This window comes from Fukomys damarensis, unplaced genomic scaffold (genome assembly GCF_012274545.1).
Source record: "Fukomys damarensis isolate Sample0158 unplaced genomic scaffold, DMR_v1.0_HiC HiC_scaffold_23, whole genome shotgun sequence".
Lineage (NCBI taxonomy): Eukaryota > Metazoa > Chordata > Mammalia > Rodentia > Bathyergidae > Fukomys > Fukomys damarensis.
In genome coordinates this window covers 59,655,370-59,673,265 of record NW_022900935.1, presented here as the reverse complement: position 1 = coordinate 59,673,265, position 17,896 = coordinate 59,655,370, and the positions used below count along the sequence as shown (strand labels likewise).

At 45.0% G+C, this 17,896-nt stretch overlaps 1 protein-coding gene across 2 annotated transcripts; it reads left to right on the top strand.

Moving 5' to 3' along the window:
- Nucleotides 1–1,250: 1,250 nt before the first annotated feature.
- On the top strand, nucleotides 1,251–4,653 carry LOC104858299 (histone H3.3A). 2 transcript variants are annotated; one of them, XM_010618412.2, is made up of 5 exons: nucleotides 1,251–1,377; nucleotides 1,829–1,966; nucleotides 2,059–2,212; nucleotides 2,299–2,427; nucleotides 4,510–4,653. In XM_010618412.2, exons 2-4 carry the CDS (start codon nucleotides 1,839–1,841, stop codon nucleotides 2,425–2,427), a joined length of 411 nt encoding a protein of 136 aa, XP_010616714.1. In that variant the 5' UTR covers nucleotides 1,251–1,377; nucleotides 1,829–1,838; the 3' UTR covers nucleotides 4,510–4,653. The 2 variants fall into 2 exon arrangements, with proteins under 2 accessions (XP_010616714.1, XP_010616712.1); XM_010618410.2 differs by having other exon boundaries at nucleotides 2,299–2,433.
- Nucleotides 4,654–17,896: the final 13,243 nt, after the last annotated feature.

The following is a 17,896-nucleotide window of genomic DNA, read 5'->3' as shown; positions in this document are numbered from 1 at the left end:
TTTTTTTTTTTTTTTTTTTTTTGTTTTTTTTTTTTTTTTTTTTTTGGTACCAGGGATCAAACTCGGGTCCTTGCGCTTTCGAGGCAGGCCACTGAACCGCTGAGCTAAATCCCTGCCCCGTCCTGCTTTTTAATAATTTTAAATATTTAGTGAATCAGAGTCATAGCTGTTGAGTGTAATGTCTAAGGCTCTATTTCACTTTCCTGAGTTTTGTTTGACTGGTCTTAACCTTAAGCCTGGTTTGGTATTTTATATACATGAAATGTTTAGAGAAATGATTACAAACTCTCCGAGACATTTATTTAGGCTAAAGTGGAGATTAGCATTTTTATACATTTGTCATGTTTCTTGTCTGAAGTAATGACTGCCAGGTATACCATTAAACACAAGGGCACATATTTAATGTAGCTATCTTTTTTTATGGACATATAAATACAAATAAATAAGACAATTCTTTTCCCTCCTGTACTCCTTTCATTGAGTTGAATTACATAATTAAAGACATGGTTGACAAGTAGGTTACTTCTCATTTAAGTACAGTATATTGAAATCACAAAACATTCTGTGGCAGCTGAAAGAAACAAAACGCTACTCTATGATCATTTATTGACATTTTTTTTTTTATCTACTACCCCTTTCATGCCACCAAACAAGTGAACTACTTGTTGGTTAAAAAAGTATGTGCATGATACATAAAAACTAGACAATATAGCCTGATTTTTCTGAATCCCTATACTATGTATTTAACAACCAAAATGTGATGAAAAGTAAATAATCCAAGAAACATATTTAATTTTACATTGGCAAATACAAAAAATTCAATGAAGTTGCCTCTCCTCCATTGCATTAGCTTGATACAAATAAATTTAAATTCCTGTCCACCCGGACTGTCTTAAATTCTGTTAGGGACCAATGTAATTCATTTGCATTGACTTTCTATTGTAGAGCTTTGGAACCAAGGGAAGGATCCAAACATAGCTCCATTTTATCCAATCAGAAGAGTCGCTTAGTGTTAAACTCTGATTCGTCCATTCCTCTTTTCATCTATCCAATCATGAGGCAACTTTAACAGCCAATCAGCAGCCTAAACATCCGCCAATCAGGGAACAGGGCCGAAGCACGGCCTTTGTGTCGGGGGATGTCAGCGCGTCGGCGAAAGCTCCACCAATAAAAAAAGTCGTTGGTGTATGCAAATAAGTGTCCTATGACGCAGATACGCAGCGTGAAGCGTGGGTATAAAAGCGGAGGCGTCGGGGGGTTTGGAGCGCAGAGCTGTTTAGTTGGTGGTTGGGGTAGTTCCAGTTTTGCTTCAGGTGACTGCGTCTCTGCTGAACGCCGGCGCGGCGGTCGAGAATCGGCCTAAGACTTCGGCGTTGGGTGAGTGTTCGCGGGTTTCTACTTGATTTAGGTCCCGTTGGACGTTGGGTGGCGGAGACTCCTCGGGCGGCTGGCTCGGCTGTGAGATCAGAAGGCTTCCCGCTTGGGCTTGGTTCCGGAACCGCATCTCCGCTTCCCTCCCGGCGTTGATTCAGAGGTCCCGACGCCCGGTTCCGGGCAGCCGGGCCTCCGCCCGTCGAGAAGGGGAAGTGACTCCTCCCCGTGCCCCCCCTCCCGGGGGAGGCTGCTGCTTCTTGCAGCCTGAGTCATTAGAGGAGGGGGAGGAGGAGGCGGTGGCCCTGGGCCATCTGCTGCCAAGAGGTGGGGCACGAAGAGGTGGGAGGGCCTGGGCGCGGGGCTCTAACGCCCTCCTCGGGAAGCCGGGGAGGAAGACTGGGCCGGAAGAGCCCCGCGGTCTCATCTCCGGATCTTCGGGGGTGTTGTGTTTTAGGTAGAAGAAAATGGCCCGAACCAAGCAGACTGCTCGTAAGTCCACTGGTGGGAAAGCCCCCCGAAAACAACTGGCTACTAAAGCTGCCAGGAAAAGCGCCCCCTCTACTGGCGGGGTGAAGAAACCTCATCGCTACAGGTAGGTAGAGCAGAAGGGAAACAATGACTTGGCGGCGGTCGGCATTGTGCGCTGGCGTCTTGACCACCCCATCCCCCATGTCCTTTTATCAGGCCCGGTACTGTGGCGCTTCGAGAGATTCGTCGTTACCAGAAATCTACCGAGCTCCTCATTCGGAAGCTGCCTTTCCAGAGGTTGGTGAGAGAAATTGCCCAGGATTTCAAAACCGACTTGAGGTTTCAGAGCGCAGCCATTGGTGCCCTGCAGGTAAGAGAACAAGGCTTTGCCGGAGGAGGTGGTGCTTGTGTGGTTCCTCCCGGGAGAGTTAATGGTGTGGCTCTTGTCCTCAACAGGAGGCTAGTGAAGCATACCTGGTGGGCTTATTTGAAGACACTAATCTGTGTGCCATCCACGCCAAGAGAGTCACCATCATGCCCAAAGACATCCAGTTGGCCCGCCGGATACGGGGAGAGAGAGCTTAAGTGAAGGCAATTTTTATGGCGTTTTGTAGTAAATTCTGTAAAATACTTTGGTTTAATTTGTGACTTTTTTTGTAAGAAATTGTTTATAATATGTTGCATTTGTACTTAAGTCATTCCATCTTTCACTCAGGATGAATGCGAAAAGTGACTGTTCACAGACCTCAGTGATGTGAGCACTGTTGCTCAGGAGTGACGAGTTGCTAATATGCAGAAGGGATGGGTGATATTTCTTGCTTCTCATGATGCATGTTTCTGTATGTTAATGACTTGTTGGGTAGCTATTAAGGTACTAGAATTGATAAATGTGTACAGGGTCCTTTTGCAATAAAACTGGTTATGACTTGATCCAAGTGTTTAACAATTGGGGCTGTTAAGTCTCACCATACATCACTGTGATAGAATGTGGGCTTTTTCAAGGGTGAAGATACAAGTCTTAACCACAGTGTAACTTACAGTTTCCTTAAAAAAAAAAAAAAAAGTAAACCTGGCAGCTATAGAATACACTATGTGCATTTATAATAGCTATTTTATATATTGTAGTGTCAACATTTTTAAATTAAATGTTTTACATTCACAAGTGATGGGGAGTCTTGTCATTAAGATGTGTGTAATTTAGAGTCCAGTTGGTTTTCTAACTAGACTGCACTTGTTTTCTATATAGTAGTGAGATATGCTATGTGTATACCTTGCATAAGTCCTCATTCTACCACATTAACTAATCTTCTAGCTGATACTGCAAACACTACTAACTGGGGAATTTTGTTTATAAGGGCTCTAGAATAACAAGTTATTCACACCAGCATCATCTGTTACTAATATTCTAGTTAGTACAGCTTCTCATTGTGTTGTTGTTGGTCTCATAATTAGGTTTTTTCTGATCTATGAGGAAACATACCGAGGATCACTTCTTTGTGGAGTTAGTGAACTTGCTGTGGGGGGTGGAGCATACTGCTCCAGCCTATTGAACTTCTGCCAGTTAAAATGGTGTTGGGTTAGGTCACATCTGGTTACAGTCCTGGGGAAAATCCCTTTTATAGAGCCGGCCTTCCAAGTGGTTTTTAAAATCCTATTGAAGTTTTTAGGTCGATTATGTATGTTGACTAAATTTACAAATAAAACTTGTTTATCCAACTAAGTGTCCAAAACCTAAATTGAATGTACAAAGCTTTAATACATCTATGTAGGTTCTGTATATTCCTAACATTTGAGCTCAGATTGTTTTCCTGTGATAGTCAAAGGTGCCATTTACTTCAAAAAATTTTTAAAGCATGTTAACAGCCTTTTGCTCTATAAAAATGCTGTGATGAGCTAGGGATGTAGCCCAGTGATAGTGTTTGCTTAGCATGCAAAAGGCTATGATACTGCTGTATTTGCAGTGGGCTTATGACAAAGTGTACAGTATTAAGTCTTTGTCCTTGTGTTAAGAAACAAAGCTTAGAAAACCTAAAGACAACAGTCTTAGGCTTCAGGTTCAAATTTGGGGTCTTTTATCAACCTGAACTTGGAGCCTTAGAAATTTTTATACAAATTAATGTCTAGATGTTGAAATTGTTGCTTAGAGCCACCTTTTTAGCATGAAACCAGTTTTGAATTAATGAGGGCAGCTTGTAAACCATGATACGTGAGTATCCTCAAGATGGACAGAGTACCAGACAGCAAAATTTTTCTGTAGTAGCTGTAGAAATTTTTGCCTTTAAAAGGTAGTTTCAAATTCAAGGTGCTTAAAAGGCAAGATACATAGTGGGTGATCTCATGAGCACCTGTGAAGGGTTACAGATGGGGACTCATAATGAACTGGTTTTGTAAAATGTCTTTCAAGAACTCGGCAGACACTTTCCTTAAATTGTGGTTTGAACTAGATTGAAATCTTAGGTATTTAGGATGCACTGTTGTGTAGGTGTCTGAAAAGCGAAACAGCTGTGGGGATAGTTTGGAGGTTACCTTTGGGTAACCAGAGTGGGAGATGCTCTTGGAGCACACTCGAGTATGTGCAGCCTGGAAGCTGCTTAAGTGTAGTACAACTTAGGCTTCCACACGTCACTTGTACATTTAACCCAGAAGACAAATATCTTTTGGTTCTAGGGAGCTGTCCATACAGGATATTCCTGGGTAAGGGCAATGGACCGGAATCTGTAAGAAGGAAAGTAAAAGATGGAGCTGATGAAGGTATCCTGTGCCCTTGATGGATGAGACAATAAAGTTTTTGAAGTTTTCAGATTTTCTTACCTTGTTAATGGTTTTCATTTGTCTTTTTTTTCCTTTAACGAAGCTCTTGGGGAGTGGAGGGTTGGGGGCGCGTTTGAATAATGAGGCTAAGGAGATCTCATTTTTTTGGTACAGGGACTTGAACCCCCAGTGTGTATCTGTACCCTTTGCCCATTTTTAGACAGTCTTACTCCTGGTTGTCTTTTTTTCCCATCTCAACTTACTAAAAGAGTAGATGGGATTAGACTGCTGTACACAGCTAGACTTCTGCCAGTGACCCAGATTGGATCCTTGTGTGTCACCCCCACCCCTGTTGAGCCGCAGGCTACACTGACATTTCCAGCTAATGTCTCAAGATAGGGTTTGCTAAGTCACCAAACTGCCCATGCTGAACTTGAATTTGGGATATTACGGCCTCAGGCTCTGAGAGTGCTGGGTTTACATGTGGCTATCTTAAATTTGATTTTAATTTTGTTTTGAGACCAGTCTCCCTATGTAGTTCAGGCTGGCCTTCAGCTCCCTGTGTAGATCAGGCTGGCCTCAAACTGGTGGCAGTCCTGCCTCATCCTCGAGTGCTCATATTTCAGGCGTCCAGCTGTAGATCTCTTCATCCTTTGCCCGGGACAGTGCCACTTGTTTTTGTGGAGTAGTGCCAGTGTTTCAGCATAACACGCTCAGTTTGGCAATTAGGTGGTCATCCTACTTAATTCTAAGCATTAAGATGTGTGATGGAGACCCACTGAATCATTTGTGTAAGAGCAGCTCAGGAAAATAAACTGCATTCAAGGTGCTTTTCCCAGTGAGTATTTTGTACCTAAAGGATGGAAAGTTTGAGTCTAGCTTGAGCAGTTTAGTGACCCAAAGGCTGGAGATACAGCTCAGTATGAAGGCTCTGGGTTCAATCCTCAGTTCTTGTTTATAACACTTTAAGTTTTGTATTTAAGGGCCGGATTTGGTGGCCCTGTGTAATCCCAGCACACTGGAGGCTGAGTCAGGAGGACTGCCATCAGTTCCAGGCCAGCCTGAACTATGCAGATTCTTAAAGGAAAAAAAAAAAAATAAAAGATCTAATTTATCCTAGAAGTCATCTATCTGTTCCACCATTGGTTCTCAGGTAAAGCAGAAATGGGGCCTAGGTGGTGCGTATAGCTGTAATTGGGGAAAGGAAGAGCAAAAAGGCCAAAAGAAACGAGAGCAGTGAGTGGTATCTCACCTGAGCTGGACCTGGCTCCTGGCCTACAATTTAGAGGCAACCTTGGCCTTTTGACACCTTCCTGAGGGGATAGGCTCAGCCTTGAGTCAGGATGTCTGGGACTTTAAGCTGTCCCCAATCTTCCTGGCCCTTACTGGTCTGGCCTAGGAACCATCTGCCAGAATTTGGAAAAACATTCCTGGACCTTTCTGTGTTGCTGCCTATCAACCAAACTAACCTCTGCTGCCACCTGTCCAATGTCAGTGTAAAAGGTTCTAAATTTTACTGGCTGAACAAAATACAATTTCCAAGTCACTCATACACTGGATCATTTCTCAGTTTCCCCAAAAATAAGTCACTGCTGCTGCTCCCTCTGTCTGGCTGCTTGCACAGATTCCTTCCTGTGTGGTGCCAGACATCTGAGCTGGAGTCAGCAGTCAGGGAGCAGACCCTTTCTCTGCATCACTAAGGCTCCAGAGGGAGGAACAAGGCAGAACACAGGTGTCTGTCATTCAATGAGCAAGAGACCCAGGGGCTAGCCCTTAGAACTGCAAGTCAGAGCTAACCCTCAGGCCTGTGGCCAATCTAGCATACTGTAGCAAAGAATTTCCACGTGTGTGTATGGCATTTCCTAGTCCTCTCACGAAAAGAATCACACCCCAGCCACGTCCCTGGGGCATCAGCTGCATCTCACCTTGGCTGTCAGAGCCACCTCTCCTCATAGCAATGGTCAGTGGTGCTTCTTGCCCCATTTGGGTATTCCTCAGGGAGAGGCCCTCATCTCAAGGGTGTCACCAGCTTGGATCACTACCCAGCTAGGCTTTGCTTGTGATCAGCAGATTCAGCACAAATAATTGGCCTTCCAGGAGTCCTCCCAAGGATAGCGGAAAGGAGAAAGAGCTAGGCCCCTGACCCTGTTAGCCTAAATTCCGTAGCAGCATCCCTAGGGAGAAGGCTGGAGGTGCCCTACCAGGCATCCTGGTGCAAGTGGCTAGCCTTTTAGCTTGCTTTCTCTTTAGCAGTACTGGGGCTGGAACCCAAGGCCTCATCCATGCTAAACAAGTGTTCTGCCTCTGAGATACACTCAGCCCTTTTTTGAAATTTTGGGACCAGTTCTCACTAAGTGGTCCAAGCTGGCCTCAGTCTTGTGCTTCTGTCAGCTAAGTAGCTGACAGGTGTGCACCACCGTGCCTGGATCTTGTGATTGTTTTGCCTGTTCCACAGGTCTGGGGAAAGAAGTCTGCTAAGGGCTTAGATAGGCATAGGGGCACAGCTTTGACTTTGTAAACTCATGGTGTCCTCCCTCTTTCTTGGGGGACTCTTGCTCCTTTGCTCTAGGGTCTGCCCAGAAACCCCTGGAGGCCCCGCCCAGACACCACCATTGAGAGAGCCCCAGAACTTCCGTGTGATGAGCCCCAGCCTGTGCTGGTCCTTACCTGAGCACCACGCCAGTGCTCAGCAGGGCCACTCTTGTTGGCCCTGACTAGACGCACCCTCCCCAATTAACCCATTGCCCTTCCAATTGGAGGAAGCAAAAAGGTTCTGCGATCACCTACTGCGGAAGCAGGAGAAGGCAGAGTCACTGAGGCTGTAGCTCCCAGAGGCATTAGAAGCCGTACATGATCCGGAAAGGGATGCAGAGGAAGGGACATAGGGGTCAGGTTCTCTCATCCAGGACACTGCAGTTCCAGGAATGCACACAGTGGGATGGAGGGTGGGCACAAAGGTTGGCGGAGGGTTGAAAAACCTTGCTATGTAGTTCAGGATGACCTTGAACACACTACGTGTAGCACAGCTGCCCGAACTTGCGATCATCCTTCTGTCTCAGCCTCCAGCACTGGTGACAAGAAGACTCCAGGTGAAAGAGGGGAGTGGGCTGCAGGTTTAGGGCGCATGTTTTTATTTTTTTTAGCTCTATCCCTGAGATTGAACCCAAGTCCTTGTGATCTTCCCACCTCCTCCTGTGGACACACTGAATCACAGGATTTTCCCACAAGCTCCTTAGTAACTAGCACTAAACCATCAGGCAGACGGGGCAGGCTGGGCTTGGAGCCAAGGCCCAGGCATCATGGCCCCAGTGTCCTGCCCTCCCTCTCCCCAGCTCCCTGTTTTCAGCTCATCTCAGTCTTCCTGCCCCCTCCAGTGGCCTGAGACTTTCTGGCCAGTGCAAGGTGCCAGAAGACACAGCCACAGCCCTGAGCTTTCAGCCACATCTTGGAAGTCTAGACTCGCCCTGGCCACCAACAGGGGATTGTCAGCCGAGAGGACAGGAACTTGAGGGACAGAGTGGGGCCACTAAATAAAGACAGAGCCTGCAGCTAGTTTCTTTGAGCAGGGAATCTGAGGCCACAGAAACCTAGCACTTGAAAGGCCGGGACTGAGTCTCATTTGCCCCTAAGTCATGCCTGGTATACACCAGAGGCTTAGGCTGGTTTGCTGACCAAACCAAATGGCCCTGGAAGCCCTAAATCACAGCTGGCTGGCTCTCCTGGAACGAGTGCAAAGAATCACTGTGGTTCCCAAAAGTTTTGGCTGTTGGCCTAGCTTCCAAATGGGGAATGTCCCACATAGGAATTGGGGCTCCAGTAGTCTGGGAGACAAGCTGTACACGCTGTCCCCCGAGAAGAGACTGAGCTTTGGATCTTGGCACTTTTTTTTTTTTTAAGGCAGTGTTGGTGTGTGGCTCAGGCTGTCCTTGAACTTGCAATCCTGCTTCAACCCTCTTAAGTGCTGGGATTATAGTATGCCCCACACCTGGCTCCAGATCTTAGCAGTTTAGGGGTCGATAAGGGTTGAGAGAAGATTTTGCTATGTATTTCAGGTTGGACTTGAACTCACCATATAGCCCCAGGCTGGCCTCAAACTTGCTGTGATCCTCCTGCCTCAGCCTCTGAAGTGCTGGGAGTACAGCTTGCATCACCATGTTTGGAAGATGTTGGCACTCTGTGGGCAGAGGCTGGCAGAGCCGAGACTGCGTCAATCCAAGGTGTGAATGATGACAGGATGGTAGCTAAGAGAACAGGCTTAGGGACCGACAGAACAATGTCCAACACTCAGTTTTTCCACCTGGATGTGTTCCTTAACTTCTCCACCTATAAAATGGGAAAAAAATGGAAATAACAAAAGTACATATCTAATATACTTACTTTTTGGAAGAAAAACATTTATTGGTACATTTACTTGTTTGTTCATTTATTTTGAGGCAGGGTCTTGCTGTGTATTCACCTTGAACTCATGGTGATCCTCCTACCTCAGCCGGCCAAATGCTGAGATTACAGGCACGGGCCACCATGCCAGGCTCTCTCTCCTCTTCTGCAGTAGCCTGGCTGGTGTCCACCATCAGCAAGGCAGCCATACACCGCAGTCACCACCTCTCCAAGTCCCTGGAGCGCCTGAGACGCAGTGGCTGGTGGCCAGGTCCCCTGTGCCCCCTACGCCTCTGGCTTTATCTCCCTGGAGCCCAACTCTGGAGCTACTGAACCTACTCCCCCCTACCTCATTGCCAAATGATAAAATTTCAGCATTTAGCCTTGAAAACTTGTAAGTCTTTCTGCTGGTGAAGGAATCCAGAGGATGATGGGAGAAAGCGGCTCCACTCCCTACAGCTGCAAGAACAGAGCCAGCTGCAGCTCTGCAAACTGGCTCCCATTTCGTGGAGAATGGAACGTGCTTTCTACAGACAGATTTTCCTTATCTTTAATGTGGAGACAGTCTGAAAAAGAAAAGCCACTTCCGTCTTCTGTCAGTACCGGTCTTGGTGTGGGGTGCTTGTGATTTAAGAGAAATATAACTCTCAGTCTGCTAGATGTCACAGAGCTGCCAGTTTGTGTCCCCTGAAATCGAAGAATGAATTCCAGAGGACAAAGCAGGTTAAGAGTAGGAAAGGGTTATTGGGGAATAGGAACGGGGAATAGGAATAGCCCCTGAGAGACTGGAGGGGTCCTGAGTGCTTGTATGTAATGATACATTCATCTTAGAGAATTTGTACCTGTACATGATATATCTTGGCTCTTTTTTTCCCCATCCTCCCCCTTTGATCCCTCTTTCCCTCCTTATTTACAAAAGTTTTGTTTCCATTTTCCTTCTGATTCTTTTTTTCCTTGTCCCTCCTTTCCTTTCCTCTTCCCGCCTCCCTTGTTGCCCTTCTCATTTGAGCAGTTTCTTCCCATGTCCCAAAATCTATTATGTTTTGGACCTTAGTTACACTTTCTGTTTCTCACACCATAGAAACAATACAGTGATTTTGTTTGTTTTTGTGAGGTTTTTTTTTTTTTTTTTTTTTTTGTTTTTTTTTGTGAGTTTTTTTTTTTTTTTGAGACAGGGTCTCACTATGTAGCTGAGACTGACCTGGAACTCACTATGTAGCCCAGGCTGATCTCAAACTCACAGTGACCCTCCTGCCTCAGCCTTCCGAGTGCTGGGATTACAGGCATTCCTGGCTTGAATACAGTGCTTAAACATGTGTGTCCCATTTATTTCACTTGAGTATGATCTTGCGTGGTGTCTCACGCTTGTAATCCCAGCACTCGAGAGGCTGAGGCAGGAGGATTGCTGTAAGTTCAAGACCAGCCTGGACTACATAGTGAGTTCCAGGTCAGTCTCAACTACATAGTGAGACCCTGTCTCAAGAAAACAAAACAAAACAAAAAAAAAATCAATTTCATTAAAGAGGGCTAGGAATTTAGCTCAGTGGTTCTGCTGCCTGCCTTATCAAGCACAAGGTCCTGAGTTCAATCCCCAGTACCAAAAAAAAAAAAAAAAGATGAAGCAATTCCATTAAAGAGTTTGATACCTGGTTGCATTAGTCTTCTCTAAATTTCTTGTAGGATTCAGCAGTGAATCCATCAGGGCCTGGGCTTTTTGTTGTTGGTAGGATTTTACTTACATTGTCAATTTCATTGGCTGATATTGGTATATTTTGATTTTTTTCCATCTTCTTGATTCAGCTCTGGTATTTCATATGTATCTAGAAATCTGTCCATTTCTTCTGTGTTTTCCTTTTTTTTTTTTTTTTTTTTTTTTTTTTTTTTTTTTTTTTTGGTACTGGGGATTGAACTCAGGACCTTATGCTTGCAAGGCAGGTGTGGTGCCACTGAACTAAATCCCCAGTCCAGGATATGTATAGGTTCTTGAAGTTGGTATTAATAATCTTCTGGATTTCTTTTTCTTGGTACTGGGGATTGAACTTGGGACCTTGAGCTTGTAAGGCAGGCAGCAGAACCACTGAGCTAAATCCCAGGCCCCTGTTTTAAATAGTTGGGTGCACTGATACGTGGTGCACATATATTTGATTGTTATCTCTTCCTCTTGGATTGTTTTCTTTACAAGGATGATTTCCTTTGTCTCTCTTAATCAGTCTTGACTTGAAATCCAATTTGTTTGCAAATAGAATAGCTACCCCTGCTTTTTTTTCTTGTTTCCTGTGGCAACTCCTGTGTTTTGTTTTTCATTCTCTGACTTTCAGCCTATGAATTTCTTTTTTAATCAAATTATGTTTCTTGTATGCAGCATATTGTTGTCTAACACCTTTTAATATTCTGTTCTTGTGTTGAATTTTTGGAATCTTGGACTATTACATGCTCTGGTGTAGCTCTTTCGTTTTTGGTACTGGAGATCAAACTCAGGACCTTGTGTTTGCAAGGCAAGTGCAGAGCTTCTGAGCTAAATCCCCAGCCCTTGGTGTAGTTTGTTTTGATCATGGGTAATTGGAGCTCTATATACCTCACTTATGTGTATGTCAAATTCTTTTTCCATGCTTGTGAAGTTTCCTGCCATTACTTCTGTGAACAGGTTTTTAAATGTTATTTGTGCTATCTCTGCTTTTTCACTGACTCCAGTCAATCTCATGTTATTCTTCTTTGCATCATCTAGCAGCTTTTAGATTGATTTTTCATGGTCCCTTGCTATTTTTAAGAAATCTTTCTTTTCATAATCACTAAGTACAATCCTATCTTCTATATCTGATAATCTATTTCCACATTGGCTCATTCTACTGCATATACTTTCAAAGGAATTTTTTTTCTCTTAGATATCTGTTTGAATCTGTTTCATGGATTCCATTTCTTTCCTATGGGGCATTAATGGTTTTCATCATGTTCCTAAGCTCCCCCCCGCCCGGACCTGAGAAACTATTTCTGCTTTGATTTTTTTTTTCTACAGACTCATTTATCTGCTTTGTTACTTCTGCTGTTACCACTTTAGAGTCCAGATGGGTGGGTTTCGAGTTATTCCACCTCATTGCCCCCTGAGTTTGCCTTTAGTGAGCTGGAAATTTGGGCTTGCATCTTGCTTAAGTGTCTTCTCATTTTCTTTCTTTCTTTTTTTTTTAGTTTAATTCCTAGTTTGATGCTTGTAAATTGCTTATGGCAAGTATCTTTATTGCTACTATTTAGAACCCTTAGGAAATGACTACTTCTCAGAGATATCTTCCAGGTGTAGCTGACTTTTGCATTTGGCTATTACAAGATTCTATGTCTTCAATTTATTGGAGGATAAGAAGTTGCTGCCTATTTGGTCCACCCCCTGGTTCACTGATAGTGCCCTATAGTATTGTTTATGACTCCTAGACATTCTCAGTCTTGACACACCAGGAAGAACAGCTGATTAGAACAATTATGTTACCTTGGCTAAAGTAATACAACCAGTAACAATGATAGCATCAAATACAGCCTAGGTTATGACAAACTGGTAACTATTAATTTGCCATTTTTAACCACATGAACTATATTTGTGATTATTTAACAAAAATCTAAGACAAGTCAGAAAATTGATATAGAAACTTTTTTTTTGGTGCCAAGAATCAAACTCAGGTCCTTATTTCTCAAGGCAGGTGGCAGAACCACTAAGCTAAATCCCCAACCCTCAGAAAATTGTATATAGTAAACATGCCTTCAATGTGGTGATTTTACCCTCAGGGGAGAAATTTTAAAAGAGGTTGGGGGAAATGTAGGAAAATAGGAGAGGAAGTGGTTTGAAGCAAGGCTGGAAGACAAAGGAAGATTACACGAACTTTGGGAAACTGGTGAAGAAGACAGGAGGGAAAGAAAGAAGAAAGAAATATAAAGAGCAGAGGGCCGGGGATTTAGCTCAGTGGTACCATGCCTGCCTTATAAGCGCTAGGTCCTGAGGTGGATCCCCAGTATCAAAAGAAAATAAAAGAGGTCCGGGGATTTAGCTCAATGGTTCGGTGGCCTGCCTTGCAAGCGCAAGGACCTGAGTTCAATCCCTGGTACAAAAAAAAAAAAAAAAAAAAAAAAAAAAAGAAAAGAAAAGAACAGAACAGTGACAACAAAAAAACTAGAATGTTCACACTTACATAAAAACAAGAACAATCAAGAAAAAAGAAAATAAGATAAAAGTCCACTTCAAGGGGTGTCTCTGCTGCCACTGGTAGACAGTGCAGGTAGACAAGAGTCCAGATCCATGTTGATTAATCCCAACAAGCCAGCCTTAGGTTTATAGAGAGACAGTAGGTAATCCCAGAAAGCCTGCACCTTTAGTCCTGAAGCTCAGGCTGGTTTCTGGCTGTGAGGCCGAAACCCAATTTGTTCACTCCCTGTACCTCCTGCTGGCTTGAACTTGGCTCCCTGGCTTCCTGCTGACTTGAAATTGGTTCCGCCTCACTGATGGAGCCAGCCCAAAGCTGCTCTGAGTTCTGAGCTCAGTTAGGCCCTCTCCAAAATGGCTACCTATTCATTGTCCCCTCCTAGGGGATGAGGCATGTGAAACCAAATACCTCACCAGCCGCTGCAGTCTGCTGCATCCACTGCCCTGTTCCGCTTGTGTGTTCCTCCGTGGAGGCCTCTGGGGTTGCCAGCAGTCACTGTGTGTGTGCAGATTCGAGTCACCCTTCCCTTCCCATGCAGTAAATTAGGGCTGGGGAGAAAGCACACTTGCCACCTCCTTCTTCATTGAAGTCTTTCTTCCCTCCCCGTGGGCTTCAGTTCTCTTTTCAGATCCTTGCTAGGTCTTAGGGACCCACTTCCCTCCTTCTCTTCCTCACATCAGTATAGTCCAACATCTGGACACCAAATCTTAGAGAGGCCGTTTCCCTGCTGTTCACCACTCTACCATCTCCCCTCTAGTACACATATAAGGGTTTAATGAAACAATCTGTCCAAGGCTCATATTGTAGAAAGCTAAGTTAATTAGATATCAGGGCTGGTCCTCCTGAAGTTAATGTGAAAGACAATCCAGATACCATGACTGAAGCTCAGCATTTTAAAAAGAGAAGAAGTACTATACTCACATACTTCTCCTAGACATGAATAGCAGCGACTGATATTCTAAATAGGGATCAATCACCTTGAGCGAGGACCAAAACCTCACTAGCCCATTCCTTCAGGGGAAGTCCCTGTTCCTTCCATGTATGCCTGCTATGTGACTTGCTTCCCCATTTGATTGCCATATAATCAGTATTACCTAAGTGACTTTTGTCCCACCTCATGATTTCCCATTGGATCTATATTACCTAAGCGACTATACTTGTAATCTTACTAGTTGACTGTAGTTTTGACCCACCTGAACTCACCTCAACTCATGGCTTTGATCAATAAAACACTTTTGAGGGCCGGGGATTTAGCTCAGTGGTTTCACTGCCTACCCTGCCAGCACAAGGGCCAGAGTTTGATCTCTGGTACAAAAAAAAAAAAAAATCAATCAATCAATCAAATACCTTTGAGAAGCAGGGTAGTTGGGCACCCCCCTTTCAGGTCCCCTTTCTGTCTCTCTTAGGGAGAAGCTATCTTTCTCTCAATAAATTCTTCTTACTCTTAACTTCCGTAGTTCCTAGATGTCGTTCTTTAATTTTAGAGAACACGAACTTGCATTTTAGGTATCTAGCAGGTTTGGGGGTTACATCTGTTCCCCCACATCACTCAGATTCATTCAGTAAGGTCTAGGAGCAACCGTTACAACATTTGGCCACAAGCCAGGTATGTTGGTGCACGCCTGTAAATCCCAGCACTCGGAAGGCTGAAACAGGAGAATCACTGTTAAGTTTGGGGCCAGCCTGGGCTATATTGTGAGTTCAAAGCCAGCCTGAACTATGTAGCAAAACCCTATCTTGCTGCCCTCCCCAGGCTTCTGGAGCACCTGTCTTGGGTTGGGTGGGGGGGCGGAGGAGTCATGCCATGGCAGGAAAAAATATTCCTCAACGACGCCTAGAAGGACAAGTGTCGTGGCTAAGGTCAGTGGCATGCCCATCCAAGACAGCATGTCCCAGTGGCTCATGTCACTTGGAACTCTGCGATATTACAGCCTCATGTGAACTTTGGTGCCTGTCATGCTGATATGTTTCTTTTTTTCATTTTTATGTTTATTAGTACATATTTGCAGTACATAGCAATTACATTTATTGTAAGGAGTCAGTACATGTATAGAACACATTTTATTTTTTTATTCCCCTCCACTTCCCCTTCCTCCACCTATAAGCAAATTTCTTGACCAGTAGAGCCAAGGACAGACCTTGGGGTGTAATAACCCCTTTGAGGTGCCACCTCTCCCCAGTCCTGTGACATCCAGCCAGGAAATGAGTGGGCAGGTTGAAGGTTGAAGCTGACTTCTGAACAGATTTCCTGTAACAAGTAGATAGGATTCAAAATGGGGAGAGGGATGGGCATGGTGGTGTTCACCTAGTAAAGCAATCCTGCTTTACTAGCACTTGGGAGGCGGTAGGAAGGAGGATCCCTGAGGAGTTCAAGTACAGCCTGGACTACATAGCGAGAACTTGTTTCTGTTTTTTTTTTTTGTACCGGGGATCGAACTCGGGACCTTGCACTTGCTAGTCAGGTGGCAGCGCCACTGAGCTAAATCCCCAGCCCTTGCTAGAACTTGTTTCAAAACAAACCAACCTCAGGGTGTGGTGGTGCACGCCTGTGATCCCAGTCCCCTACTCAAGAGGCTGAGGAAGGAGGATTACCACAAGTTTAAACCCAGTGTACTACAGTGGAAAACTGTCTGGAAAGTAAGAAACAAACAGGAAACAGGCCAGGCACAGTGGCATTAGCCTGTAATCCCAGAACTCTGAGAGGCGGAGGCCGGAGGATTACAAATTTGCAAATTTGAGCCCAGCCTTAGTGAAACCCTGTCTCAAAATAAAAAATCTGGAGATGAAGCTCTGCACAAAGGTCTTGTGCTCAGTTCCTACTACTGTGGGGGAAAAAGAAGGAAGTCTGGGCTTGTAGTAAGTACTTGCCTTGCGTGCTGAGACCCTGGGTTTGATTCCCAGGGTGTGTGTATGGGGGGAGTAAACACATCTACCAGACAAAAATCAGTGCTTCAAAGTCCATGTGAAACAAACAGGAGCCCTTCCTCTATGGCCAAATTGGGTTTCGTTTTAAAGGAAAAACTGAAAGTGTCATGGCACTGGGTCTAAGAAGTTCCCAAAGCTAAAATAAGGAATTTGGCCCGTCCTACCTGAGAACCACATCGAGGATGAACATGGGTCCAGCAGCAGACATGTTTTCCATCCACGACACCATGGCTGTAAAGAGAGAGGGTGGGCCTCACGGTGGTCACGTTGCCTCCTCTCTTCTCTTTCTTGGAGCTCAACTCCTCAGTCTAAACATTTCTCTGTTAGAGCAGGTTAGACTTGTGGCTGGTCAGCCTTCCAACCAGGTGGTGGAAGCCTGAGGCTCTTCACCTTTCTGGCCTCACTCTCACAGGAGAGTGAGGTGATGCCTGTTGATAGTGAACATTTATTCTGAGCTACAGGGGGCCTGATGCTGGGTTGGGCACTTTCTGAAGAGTATTTCATCAAGTTCCTTCTTCAGCAGACTGCTGTGGAGGAATGAATCACTAGCCCTGTCTTCCAGATAAGAAACTGAGGCTCAGAGAAGTTGATCACCAAATAGTTTTTTTGTTTCATTTCGTTTTTTGGTTTTTTGACACAGGGTCTCACTACGTAGTTGAGACTGACCTGGAACTCACTATGTAGCCCAGGCTGGTCTCGAACTCACAGCGATCCTCCTGCCTCAGCCACCACGCCCGGCTGATCACCAAGTAGTAAGAGTGAAGGTCTGGTCTCAGGACGGCTAGGGGCAAAGCTGGGGTGGGCAAAGAATGTGTGCAGAACTGGGTATGGTGGCCAGCACTGAGCCTGGAGAGTCACTGGTAGTCTGAGGCCAGCCTGGGCTACGTAGTGAGTTCAAGGCCAGCCTGAACTACATAGTGAAATCCTGTCTCAGAAAACAAAACAAAAAAGCATGTGCAGAAAAAAAGGGCTGCTTTGCTCAATATATCCCCACAGCCTTGGAGGGAGACAAGGTCTGCAAGTTTAATTCCATTTCAACTAGCCCCATGGGGTATTCAGAACTCATTTTGTTTTGCTTTTGGCTGTACTAAAAACTGCCTTACTGATATGTGCCGGAAGAAGCAGGCTATCAGATGAAATCTGGAATTGCTTTTCTTCTTTCTTTCAGTGCTTAGGATTGAGCCCAGGGTGCTGAACATGCTAGGCAAATACTCTCCTACCGTGCTGCACCTCCCCTGGGTCTACTATTGTTTTAACCAGTCGGCTTTATTGAGATGTAATACACATTACCATGCCGTTCACGTATTTGTTACTGAGGATTGAACCCAGAACCTCACAGAGGTTAACTACCCAATTTATCACTGAGCTACATCCCCGCCCTTTTAATTTTAAATATTTTTGGGGTTTTTTTTGAGACAGTCTCTATGTACTTCAGGCTGGCCTTGAACTCACTATGGAGCCCAGGATGGCCTCCGGAATGCTAGGATTACAGGCGTACCTCGCAAGCCTCAAGGTCATAGTCTTAACCCTATTTTTGCTAGGTGTTTTCAGAGCTCCCCTCTCCTTTTTTTTTTTTTTTTTTTTTCGGTACCGGGGAACTCGGGTCCCTGCGCTTGCAAGGCAGGCCACCGAACCACTGAGCTAAATCCTCGGCCCCTACCATCTCCTTTTAAATGTGGGGTTGGGGATGGAAGACTGGGCCACAGTCTTCAAGCGGACGCCCATTAGTCCTCCCAAGAGACCATCCTGACACAAGATCCCTTAGGGGGTCGCCGCCCGGCCCTCCGGCTACTCGCCACCAGCGACCGCGAAAGCGGAGC